At 39.6% G+C, this 13,341-nt stretch overlaps 1 protein-coding gene across 1 annotated transcript in view; it reads left to right on the plus strand.

The window, feature by feature from the left end:
• Positions 1–7,617, plus strand: part of PACRG (parkin coregulated) — a 537,929-nt gene extending 530,312 nt beyond the window's left edge. The window contains exon 5 of the mRNA XM_044292455.1: positions 7,133–7,617. Within this exon, the coding sequence (XP_044148390.1) occupies positions 7,133–7,293 (161 nt within the window). The 3' untranslated portion in view covers positions 7,294–7,617. The remainder of the gene's footprint in view (positions 1–7,132) is intronic.
• The last annotated feature ends 5,724 nt before the right edge of the window (positions 7,618–13,341 follow it).

Genomic DNA, 13,341 nt, shown 5'->3' on the forward strand with positions numbered 1-13,341 from the left:
CTGATGAATGCTGAATATATTTAAGGGTGATGACCTTCACTGTAAAATGCTGATATTACTCATTTCCTAATGAAAACCTTTTTATTCGTGTCTGCCAGTGGAGAATTATCCTGTCATTGTGATGTGTTAACATGTTCTAACAAAAGCTGCTATCCAACCTACTTTGTTAAGAAATCTCAGCAATGTGATTATAAGGAATTGTAGGGAAATAAAAATTAGCATTGGCAGTGGACAGATTTGGCTAAGAAGTAGAAGAAGTAGCGTGGGAGATTGAACATACCCTTCATTAAGCTAACTGCTAGGGCTAAAAATACAGACTACCTGCTGCGGCAAATAGAATAGTAATTTACTGCGTGTGAATTAAATTTTCTTCGATAGTGTTTTAAGGTTGCTTGTATATTGTTTACCAGAATATATACATATATATATATACAGTACAGACCAAAAGTTTGGACACATCTTCTTATTCAAAGAGTTTTCTTTATTTTCATGACTATGAAAATTGTAGATTCACACTGAAGGCATCAAAACTATGAATTAACAAATGTGGAATTATATACATAACAAAAAAGCGTGAAACAACTGAAAATATGTCATATTCTAGGTTCTTCAAAGTAGCCCCTTTTTGCTTTGATTACTGCTTTGCACACTCTTGGCATTCTCTTGATGAGCTTCAAGAGGTAGTCACCTGAAATGGTTTTCACTTCATAGGTGTGCCCCGTCAGGTTTAATAAGTAGGATTTCTTGCCTTATAAATAGGGTTGGGACCATCAGTTGTGTTGTGGAGAAGTCCGGTGGATACACAGCTGATAGTCCTACTGAATAGACTGTTAGAATTTGTATTATGGCAAGAAAAAAGCAGCTAAGTAAAGAAAAATTAGTGGCCATCATTACTTTAAGAAATGAAGGTCAGTCAGTCCGAAAAATTGGGAAAACTCTGAAAGTGTCCCCAAGTGCAGTCACAAAAACCATCAAGCTCTACAAAGAAACTGGCTTACATGCAGACCGCCCCAGGAAAGGAAGACCAAGAGTCACCTCTGCTGCAGAGGATAAGTTCATCCGAGTCACCAGCCTCAGAAATCGCAGGTTAACAGCAGCTCAGATTAGAGACCAGGTCAATGCCACACAGAGTTCTAGCAGCAGACACATCTCTAGAACTACTGTTAAGAGGAGACTGTGTGAATCAGGCCTTCATGGTAGAATATCTGCTAGGAAACCACTGCTAAGGACAGGCAACAAGCAGAAGAGACTTGTTTGGGCTAAAGAACACAAGGAATGGACATTAGACCAGTGGAAATCTGTGCTTTGGTCTGATGAGTTCAAACGCTGAAAAAGTGAACGGATGGACTCTACATGCCTGGTTCCCACCGTGAAGCATGGAGGAGGAGGTGTGATGGTGTGGGGGTGCTATTTGACCATGAAGGAGAGTGATGGGGTGCTGCGCCAGATGACCTGGCCTCCACAGTCACCGGACCTGAACCCAATCAAGATGGTTTGGGGTGAGCTGGACCGCAGAGTGAAGGCAAAAGGGCCAACAAGTGCTAAGCATCTCTGGGAACACCTTCAAGACTGTTGGAAGACCATTTCAGGTGACTACCTCTTGAAGCTCATCAAGAGAATGCCAAGAGTGTGCAAAGCAGTAATCAAAGCAAAAGGTGGCTACTTTGAAGAACCTAGAATATGACATATTTTCAGTTGTTTCACACTGTTTTGTTATGTATATAATTCCACATGTGTTAATTCATAGTTTTGATGCCTTCAGTGTGAATCTACAGTTTTCATAGTCATGAAAATAAAGAAAACTCTTTGAATGAGAAGGTGTGTCCAAACTTTTGGTCTGTGCTGTATATATATCCGTATTTATAGTTATCTGTATATATAGTTAGGTCCTTCTGGAAGTTTCTCCCATCTGCACACAGGATCTTTGAAGCTTAGCTAGAGTGACCATTGGTTCTTAGTTACCTATCTTACCAAGGCCCTTTTCCTTTCCCTCTGTTATTTTATTTGGAGGAGCAGCCAGCTCTAGGAAGAATCCTGGTTGTTCTAAACTTTTTCCACTTAAGAATAATGGATGCCAATGTGCTCTCGGGAACTTTCAGTGCAGAGCAGAACAATTTATTTTATCTGTACCGCCACACAATCATGTTTCTGAGCTCCACAGGCAGTTCTTATCTTCTCATGACTTGGTTTTTGCTCTGATATGCATTGTCAGCTGTGAGACCATATACAGATAGGGGTATGTCTCTCAAATTCATGTCCATTTAACTGAACTTACCACAGGGCGTTCCAATCAAGGTGTAGAAATATCTCAGATTATCAAGATGTCCATGAGAAATTATAGTTTTTCCATTTAATAAATCTGAAATCTGAAGACTTTCCAAATGCATTGCAGTTGCAAGTAGATCCTACAGCAGTTTTTTGGACCACTTACTTATCCAGCCTTTTGTTGCACCTGTTCCGACTCCCAAGCTTTTTAGCTGCATTGCTGCTAATCTCTAAGTCTACTTTCACACTAGTGTTTTAGTTTTCCGGTATTGAGATCCGTCGTAGGGGCTCAATACCAAAAAAAATGCTTCAGTTTTGTCCCTATTCATTGTCAATGGGGACAAAACTGAACAGAACGGAATGCTCCAAAATGCATTCTGTTCCGTTTAGTTGTGTTCCCATACCAGAGAGCAAACTGCAACATGTTGTAGTTTGCTTTCTGTCCTGGGATGCGGAGCAAGACAGATCCAGCATGTCCCCATAATGCAAGTCAGTGGGGAAGGATCTGTTTTCTCTGCCACAATAGAAAACGGATCCGTTCTCCATTGACTTTCTTGGCAATGTTAAAGATAATACAATTGGATCCGTTCTTAACGGATGCAGAAGGTTGTATTATCAGTAACGGAAGCGTTTTGACTGAAACCTGCCGGATCCAGTAAAAATGCTAGTGTGAAAGTAGCCTAAATGAGTTATTTTTTTAATGAAATTGTAAAATGTCTCACTTTACAGATCTGTTATGTGTACTATGGTGAATAAAATGTGGGTCTATGAGATTTGCTAATTTTTGCATTGTGTTTTTATTTACATGTATTTACATTTTACACAGTATTCAAACTTTTGGGGAATTGGGGTTGCAAAGATTTTTTTATTTGTAAAGTGTACTGTAGATATGAATTATAGGAAGGTACATGGCTTCTTAGGTCTATACATATGGGGAGAGATTTATCACAATAGAATTTGTTGAAGTCAGTTTTGCTTTAGATTTTTTGTTGCTGTAACTTTCTCCAAATTCGACTATTGGCAAACATTGCGGGGCATTTCATAAAATGGATGCATCTTTATAAATATCAGTTTTGTATAGAATAGTTACTCCAGGTTTTATGCAATTTTTTTTGTGACAAGAGCAGTGTAAAATCCCCAAAAGTTGCCAATTTTTTTCTATCTGTTACTTTTATTCTAGCAATCTGGCATACAGACTGCTTCATAAATTCCCTCATGGAGGCAGTGAAGAGGATTAGTACTGTTGTCTTGTGGCATTGGGGTCCTGAGTTTGAATCCTAAACAAGGCAACATTTTCTCACAGTGTGTTACATGCCTGTGTGGCTTCCCCCCAGAGATTAAAAACAAAATGATTAGTCTGTAATTCTTCCCAGTGTATATATTTAAACCCCAACAACATTTTTTTGCCTAAGTCTAATTTCACATATGCGGTAAGATATCTGGCAGGATGTACCAGCAGAGAACAGCATGACGGAACTCTCTGGATCCAGCATTGCCAGATGGTACTGGAATGCCGGTCGGCCCCCATTGACTGTAATGGGGTCCAGCAGAGATCCGGCTGCTACCCGGCAAATATGCTGAGAATCAGCGGGACGGATAACGCTACTCTACGAGGTTTTTGTCTGGCCAATTCTCTGCAAATTTGCTTGGGTAGTGTCTAGATCTCCGCCGAACCCCATTATAGGTAATGCAGCCAACAGGCATTCTAGTATTGTACGGAAATGCTGGATCTAGAGAGCTCCAGCATGCTTTTCTCTGCCGTAATAGCTTGCAGAATCTACCGCATATGTGAAACTAGCTGTAGAAGTTCCTTGGAAAAGACTGTTAACAAGTATATGTGGTGTATATGTGTCATGTGTGGTGTGTTTAAGTATGTAATTCAGAGAGCGGGGGCACATCAGAATTAAAGCAAGAGTGCAGGCACACGGTATAAAATACACAATGTAGTTCAGGGGAAAGAAAAGAATACCGAGATAGGAGCCGCACATCTAAAAAAGTATCAAATTTATTTAAAGCAACAGACACAACAAAGAATGGGTTAAAAACATTGTATACAATGAATCCGGGCTATAATACTTATCATTTAGAATAGCATAGTTGGGGTATGCATGGTGCTCAGGAAACAAGCCCAACATGTATCGTCAGGCACCCCTGAGGAAGCCAGCAGAGCCTGGCGATACGCGTTGGACTTGTTTCCTGACCACCCCCCCCCACTATGCTATTCTAAATGATAAGTATTATAGCTCTCCATTATTTTATTGTTGATGGATTACATGCACTTTAATCTGTTGTTCATTTGTACATGTGGGGGAATGTTCATGCATTTGTGGTGAGTCGGGGGGGCATGTGTATATGATTAGTTCACATGGCCCGGATTCATTGTATACAATGTTTTTAACCCATTCTTTGTTGTGTCTTTTGCTTTAAATAAATTTGATACTTTTTTAGATGTGCGGCTCCTATCGCGGTATTCTTTTCTTTCCCCTGAACTACATTGTGTGTTTAAGTAATCACTAAATGTGGTTAGTGCCATGCTGTATAAGCAATGCATAGATTAAAAAACAGTAACTTTTGACATAGTTTTGTAGTCATACATGACAAATGGGTAATTAGTCTATATCTGCAAGCATGATCTCTGGATATCTAAGCTATATAATAAGGGCTCATTCACATGGCCGTTGCCCCTCCGTTGCCATATTGCGGTCCACATGTGGCAGGTCCTCAATACACAGGCCACCGACCGTGTGCATTCTGCATCACGGATACGGACCCATTAACTTGAATGGGTCCACAAAACCAAAGATGCGGAACTAAACGGAACCCCACGGAATCACTACAGAGGTGTCCGTGGGTTTCCGTTTCGTGCCTCCGCACAGCAAAAAGATAGAACTTGCTCTATCATTTTGTGGAATGGACTGATCGCGGATTCCATTCAAGTGAATGGGTCCGCGATCCACATGCTGCTGGCCTACGGTCGGTGCCCATGCATTTGCGGTCCACAGCACGGGCACAGAGCCCTTACATTCGCGTGAACAAGCCCTAAATAAACTGTTTTGATCCTGTAAATGCAAATTAAATATGCCTTTATAGCTCATGAGTTCCTTTCTCTATATGATTAGTATTGATCCTTTGGTTGCCCTTTTTCGTTGTAAGTCACTTTGAAAAACTTTGCTAAAGCACTTTAAATAATGAATAGGTCTTGTAAATTATGTAGACTGTGTCCTGTAGACAGTACTGACAAGAGTCACTTGTTATAGTAAATCAATAGTTTACACTCATAAACTTTTTATTCTTCAACTTTTATCTTCTATTCCCTTTGCAATTTTTTGCTCAACAATGTGAAGTAAATTAAAGAGAATAGAAATGTCCATTGTATATTAAGTCTATAAATTCCCTACATAACTCAGATTTATGGAAGACCTTTTAATACCCGTTAACTTACTCGATGAACAAAAATGAATTTTTCTTTTAAAACTTATATACGATTTTAATAGCATTTGGGAACACGGAGATACTGTATTAGGGAATCTATTTCAAGAAGATAATTACTGGGGTTCTATGTAATAACCATGTATTTTATTTTTTATGTACTGTTTATCTGCTAAATATAAAGTTCTACCTCAATCATTGCTACTTTACACTATCAGTTTTTTAATATGTTATTATTGAAATTGTCCCCTATAGCAGGAATCCAAGGGATTTCTGCCTCCCTTCCATTACCTCACAGGCAGGGTCAACACTAAAGGGAATGCAGATCTTACATTATCATCAGAGTCCTGAAGCCTAAGGGGAACTAACAATTGTTTTTGCTCCTTTAAGGAGACAAGTACTGTAAATTATGCATGTCATGTTATTGATACTACATTGTGATCTACAGGGGCATAGCTATAGGGAAAGCAGGCAAAGCGGCTTCTTTGGGGCCCGTACTCAGAAGGGGCTCACCCAGGATGAGGAATGAAATATTTAATTGCTAGCCCCCCCCCCCCCCCCCCCCCCCTCAACAGTATTATAAAATTATTTGATGTACCGTGAAACTGTAAAAAATGGATAGAGCGGCTGCCTGCCTGGTCTGAGAGAGCGTTCTTGACTAGATGCAACAGTGGGGGATGTAGAGGAGGAGGGGGTTGAAAAGAAGTACTTTGAGAGTCGGGGGCCCGTTAAAAAAAAAATGCTGTGCGGCCCAGTCATTTATAGTTACACCACTGGTGACTCAAGGGCCTGAGATTACTTCTTGCCATTTAATGATCAGTGTTTAGTACAAGAAAGGAAAATGCAAATTCTCCTAAAGCCCTGTTAGTTACTACCAACATGATATTATGTCCAAAAGGATTGATTGCCATAATAAAGCTAAATTACTGTAATATATTAAATAAACTGGTTCCAGATGGTACAAAACAAGGAAATGACTGGCACCTTAGTTGGAAGGTTAGTTAGAATTTAATATTACTATTTATTTATTATTTGAAGTTAATCTTGGAAGATTCTGGGCCAGATCACCCTTCCACTACTCAAATGAAGGCACCATGGCGTTCCATCAGAGCTGTAGCCAGAAGATTGTGTGCCCAGATGCCACATGCGTACCGGGTCCTTAGCTTCCATGTGCCATTTATTATACTGCTATCCTATTTTGTAACAGACAAGTATTTGGTAAATTATGTTCTGTTAGATATTCTTTATATAAAAGTGCAAATACATTTTCTTGTACTTTGCTATAACCAGCTTTGCAGACTACTGTTTATTATGCAAAAATGATTTCTTGTAATGAAGTATTTTAATATTTTACTGTTGATGGATAAAACTAGAAGTGTCGCAAACAAGTGAAATAAAAAAAAGACTGTGAACTAACAGTGATCTCTTCTTCATGCAGTTAACTCCGGAGATGGCATTGACTACAGCCAGCAAAAACGGGAAAACATCGGAGACTTGATTCAAGAAACACTAGAAGCCTTTGAACGTCACGGAGGAGAAGATGCTTTCATCAATATAAAATACATGGTCCCTACCTACGAATCCTGTTTGCTAAATTAGAATAAAATGGAATAAGTAAGCTGTCAGGAATGCCTTCTCTGTGCTTCTGAAACTGTACACCCATTTGTTAAATTTTTGCTGTTATTTATGACTCTCTGTCTTCACAGCTGCTTAAATGAGATCTTCTGGGCCATTTGACTGTTCGTACTATTGTGTACCAGGCTATGGAATACATAAACACTGACTGTTTCATACATTACAATGGCGTACTGTGCAGTCTTGTACCATGAAAGAATACCCTCTTTATGGCCGAGCTGACTGAAATGAGAGTCAGAGTTAAGACTTCACTTGTACAGACAATAAAACTATAATTTTCATATGCAATTCAGAAATTGCTGTTCTGTGTTCTGTTGCCCTGAAGGGTGATGTCAGAGGTTTTAATGAGGGTTTGCTCTGACTGCTTAATAGGTGTTTGTCATGGAAAAAAACTGGCAGTTCAGCTGTGACTTCTCTGCAGCTGTGCGGTATATACTGTCCTGTTATATAGTAAATCACTTAATTTATTATATACATTGTTAGGCATTATAGACAGCAAATACTAACATTCTCATGCAGGTCATTGAAGGGTTTCTATTTAAATAACAGCTGCATCGGCATTACATGTGCAGTCTGCCTATGTATGTGTCTGTTATAATATATCTGCTTACAAAATCCCCATGGATTTCCTGACAATCTATCAGTAATCATGGATGGTTAATAAAGGGCTTGCATCAGAACAGTAATGGGTGATTTTATTTTCAAACATCTTACCTGCTTATTATCAGCCCACAGGCTATTGTAAAAGTAGGTTCATACTGAGTTTTTTGGAGGTTTGGAGGCAGATTTGCCTGCAGAAGCCAGAACTTGATCCATCAGGAAAGAGAAATATATTTTTGATACATTTTGAATACACTTTTTGCTTTGGCTGAAAATCCTGCAATAAAATCTGTATCAAAACATCCTCCAAAAACTGTGTGAACCAACTCTAAAGCCACCTGTATTAGTTGGTGGACCAAGAATGATAATTCTATTCAATGGCATACTGTGACTTGGTACAGGTCCCTGTAATGCTTACAGTCAAGAGACACAATCACATCGCATTATATACTGCATAGAGAGAGGGATTGCACACAATGTAATGTTGAAAAAAAACAGCAAGGAGTTTATTAGGAGCATTAAAGTAAACACAGAATACATGAACTAATTCTATATTCACCATATAAATGAATATGAGGTACTTAGCAAATATATTTTGATCAAAATCATTTGTACCCATCTACCACGGCAAGGTGACCTCTTTAGATGAGACCCTACTCTATAATGACTCCTTTCCTTGTGCCAACAGGTCTCCAATGAATTCAGGGAGCACATGCACTAGCTATAAACTGCACTAATTAAAAACATCCCATGGGAAAGATGGGTTAGTTAGGAGTACACAACCAAAATATGGGCAGCCAATGCCTACTGCAAAAACAAAACAAAAAGTTAGCACATCCTGTAACATGAAATAAATGCACAGGTGCCTGTCACAACAAAAATGTAAAAAGAAAAACAAACACAATGCAACAGCACTCTGCAAACATTGAATAATTGAAGTGCTTGTGCACTGAGCACTGGCTCTTACATGGCCTTATAGGTGTGGATTTAGAAGTTCAAAATGTTGCCAATGATTAACATATTTATAGTAACAGAGTTTATAAGGCTGAAAAAAGCCATTCGTCAATCCAGTTCAGCCTATGATCCTGCAAGTTAATCCAGAGGAAGGCAAAAAATCCCTGTGAGGCATAAGCCAATTTTCCTCATTATAGGGAGAAAAACTCTTCCTAACTCCAATCAATCAGAATAACTCCCTGGATCAACAACCTTTCCAGAAATCTAGCAACTATAACCTGTAATATTATTATATTCCATAAATATATAGAAAAAAACTCTGTGGCACTCCGATTTCTTGTGCTAGGAGTCGGGTTCCCACAACAAACGTAGAAACATATAGAAGCCCCAGCAATGTAAACAATGCAAACTTGTGAGTCTTTATTGGAAAATGCAGCTGTATAAAGCAAGTGTGACGTTTTGGTCTCGCAGGGCCTTTATCAAGCTACAGCAAATAATCAAATAAAAATAACATAAGTTCATATGAAAACACCATGATCGTGGTATACTAAACAGTGTATAACTAACAACATAAGATAATTGACATGCCTATACCAGACATCTGTATAGTAGTCTTAATCAAGAGTTTGGGTGGGTGAGATGGTGTCACAGTGGGCTGATTATATATATATATATATATATATATATATATACAGGTCCTTCTCAAAAAATTAGCATATTGTGATAAAGTTCATTATTTTCTGTAATATACTGATAAACATTAGACTTTCATATATCTTAGATTCATTACACACCAACTGAAGTAGTTCAAGCCTTTTATTGTTTTAATATTGATGATTTTGGCATACAGCTCATGAAAACCCAAAATTCCTATCTCAAAAAATTAGCATATCATGAAAAGGTTCTCTAAATGAGCTATTAACCTAATCATCTGAATCAACTAATTAACTCTAAACACCTGCAAAAGATTCCTGAGGCTTTTAAAAACTCCCAGCCTGGTTCATTACTCAAAACCGCAATCATGGGTAAGACTGCCGACCTGACTGCTGTCCAGAAGGCCATCATTGACACCCTCAAGCAAGAGGGTAAGACACAGAAAGAAATTTCTGAATGAATAGGCTTTACAGTTTTATTTATCCACATTGGTTTCTTTTTGTTCCTTAACCTTTTATTCCCATACGATATGTACTGCTCACAATGAGATTTTAGGATGCTTTTAAAGATATCCCATTTTCTGGCTGTATTTTTATTTTTGAGGACTTTGTCCCAGTTAGTTAGGCCTATGGCCTCTTTTAGTTGGTTAAATTTATCTTTTTGAAGTTTGGTATTTTTGTTCCTCCCTGTAGAAATGCTCTTTTGAAAGATAATTGGAAGGTTATCACTTTATAGTCACTATTTCCCAAGTGTTCCCCAACCTGCACATCTGTTGTTCTGTTAGGCCTATTGGTTAATACTAAGTCCAGTATGGCCATCACTCTAGTTGGATCCTGAAACAGTTGGGAGAGGTAATTGTCTTTGGTTATAGCCAAGAACCTGTTTCCTTTATGAGATATACAAGTTTCAGTTTCCCAGTCTATATCTCGGTACTTGAAGTCCCCCATAATAACCACCTCATTATGACTTGCCGCCTTGTCTATCTCGTTTAGTAGTAGATTTTCTGTGGTATATTAGGTGGTTTATATTAGTAATTTATTATTGTTTTTAGCTCCACGTATCTTTACCCACAGTTCATGTCCCTCACTTATATCTTCACAGAGTGTGGGCTTTAGACAAGACTTTACATAAAGGCAAACCCCTCCCCCTCTCCGGTTTTGACATTCCGTTCTAAACAGACTGTAACCTTGTACATTAACTGCCCAGTCAGCTATCATCCAGCCATGTCTCAGTTATTCCCACTATGTCATAGTTCTCCTCACACATCACTAATTCCAGCTCCCCAGTTTTATTAGCCAGGCTACTGGCATAAGTATACATACATTCGAGAGGTTTATATATATTTTTTACCCTTCACTTTTCCTTCTGAACTGTCCCTCCTTCCATTCCTGCCTCAGTCCCACTACCTTGCCCCCAGCCTCTATCTGCACTTTCTCCCCCTCCTATGTAATTTCCCTTCCCCCCAGTCCCTAGTTTAAACACTCCTCCAACCTTCTAGCCATCTTTCTCCCCAACACAGCTGCCCCTTCCCCATTGAGTTGCAGACCGTCTCTACGATAGAGCCTGTAGCCGATAGAGAAGTCGGCCCAGTTCTCCAGGAACCCAAAACCCTCCTTCCTAAACCAGTTCTTGAGCCACTTGTTAATCTCCCTAATCTCCTGCTGCCTTTCTTGTGTGGCCCGTGTTACAGGCAGTATTTCAGAAAATACTTCCTTTGAGGTCGTTGCCCTAAGCTTTTGACCTGCCTGGCCTGCCCTGCTCTCCTGGTTCCCTGCTTACTGGAGCTGACATTCCCCTGACTGGCAGATGAAGTGTCCGGCTGCAGCAGTGATGTCCCTGGACTGACATCCCCCTCATCTGCCAAACGCGCAAACTTGTTGGGGTGTGTCAGATCAGGGCTAGCCTCCCTGGCACTCTTCCCTCTACCCCGCTTTCTAACTGTTACCCAGCTAGCCTTGAGAAAATGAGGAAGCAGCACACTGTATGAACGAGGGATGCACGTCCGGCCAATGTGGACCAGCACCTAGGTCCAATGAACTGGAAAAACAGCCAGCAGCACTCCAGATTTACAAAGAAAGTGTGTTACCCAGCTAGCTACCTCACTTTCCTCAGCCTCCTCTCTGTCACCCTCCCCCCTTATCTACCCCAAAGAGTGCTTGCTCTTTGAGAAGCAAACTCTTTTGGAAATTGTCAATGCCTCTCAGTGTTGCCCATTTAGAGACTCGATTTGCGATTCCAAATGGGTAATTTGCTAACATCTTGAACAAAGATATACACCCTTGAACGGCTGTTCCAGGACTGCATACATCATGCAAGATGTGCACTGGACAATATAGCACCCGATGACGTGTGTTTGGCTCATTCGAAGTCATGGAGAGCTTAGCATAGAAAGGGACAGACAGTGTAGGGAGTGTAATTGAATATTATTTCTGTACAAATACATTTCAGAGACCCAAAAGTCCTTGTATGGACTATTGTGTGTGACAGCAGCAATACAGGTGAAACTCGAAAAAATTAGAATATCGTGCAAAGTTCATTTATTTCAGTAATCCAATTTAAAAGGTGAAACTAATATATGAGATAGACTCATTACATGCAAAGCGAGATATTTCAAGCCTTTATTTGTTATAATTTGGATGATTATGGCTTACAGCGTATGAAACCCCAAAGTCACAATTTTGAGGTACCGTTTGCTCAGGGGGAATGGATTAATTAGCTGACTGGAGTGTAACACTTTGAGCCTAGAATATTGAACCTTTTCACAAAATTCTAATTTTAAGCTGCATTAATGCAATTCCGTTTAATTTGCATTACTGAAATAAATGGACTTTTGCACGATATTCATATTTTTCGAGTTTCACCTGTATATGTTTGTAGGGCAACCTGCACTAAATTGCTCAGTGTTAGGGAGAGCTTTGCATAGGAAGGGACAGACAGTGTAGGGAGTGTAATAGAAAGATTTATATATATATATATATATATATATATATATATATAAAATATATATTTTTAGCACATCCTGCGCAAAATACCGTGTACTAGGCCGCTGCAGACAGTTAAATTATTTGCGCCACATCTCCTGTTTAAAGTGTGCGTATCCCTAAAATATCAGTGACATCCAGTACACTTTTTCCGTAGATGGTGTCCGCTGCGGACAGTTAAATTTTCCGCGCCACATCTCCTGTTTAAAGTGTGAGCATCCCTAAAATATCAGTGACATACAATGCACGTTTTCCGTAGACGGTGTCTGCTTCTGACAGTGACCTTACCAGTGCCACATCTGCTGTGTAACATGTGCGCTTCTAAAATTTTACTGTGACATAGAATAAAATATTTCAATAGCCTGTGTCCTCCTCTGACAGTGACCTGACCAGACCCACATCTGCTTTGTAATGTGTGCGCTTCAAAAAGAAATTCTGTGACATAAAATTTCATTTTTCAATAGACGGTGTGCGCTTCTGACAGTGCCCTGACCAGCCCCACATCTGCTGTGGAAGGTGTGTACTTCTAAAATGTTTCTGTGACATAAAATGTAATTTTTCAATTGACGGTGTTTATTTCTGACAGTGACCTGACTGACCAGGCCCACATCTGCTGTGGAAGGTGTGTACTTCTAAAATGTTTCTGTGACATAATATCATTTTTTCAATAAACTGTGTCAGCTTCTGACAGTCGAGAGTGGCGGGAGTGGGAAATTTGCGCACCCCCCGCTTGCCTTCCTTGGATGTGGTAGCTGTTTCTCAGGCTCCCTCTCCGGAATCGATCACTGATTCCCCGTTACCCGTGGTCACCATGTTAGGTGCA

This window comes from Bufo gargarizans, chromosome 4 (genome assembly GCF_014858855.1).
Source record: "Bufo gargarizans isolate SCDJY-AF-19 chromosome 4, ASM1485885v1, whole genome shotgun sequence".
NCBI lineage: Eukaryota > Metazoa > Chordata > Amphibia > Anura > Bufonidae > Bufo > Bufo gargarizans.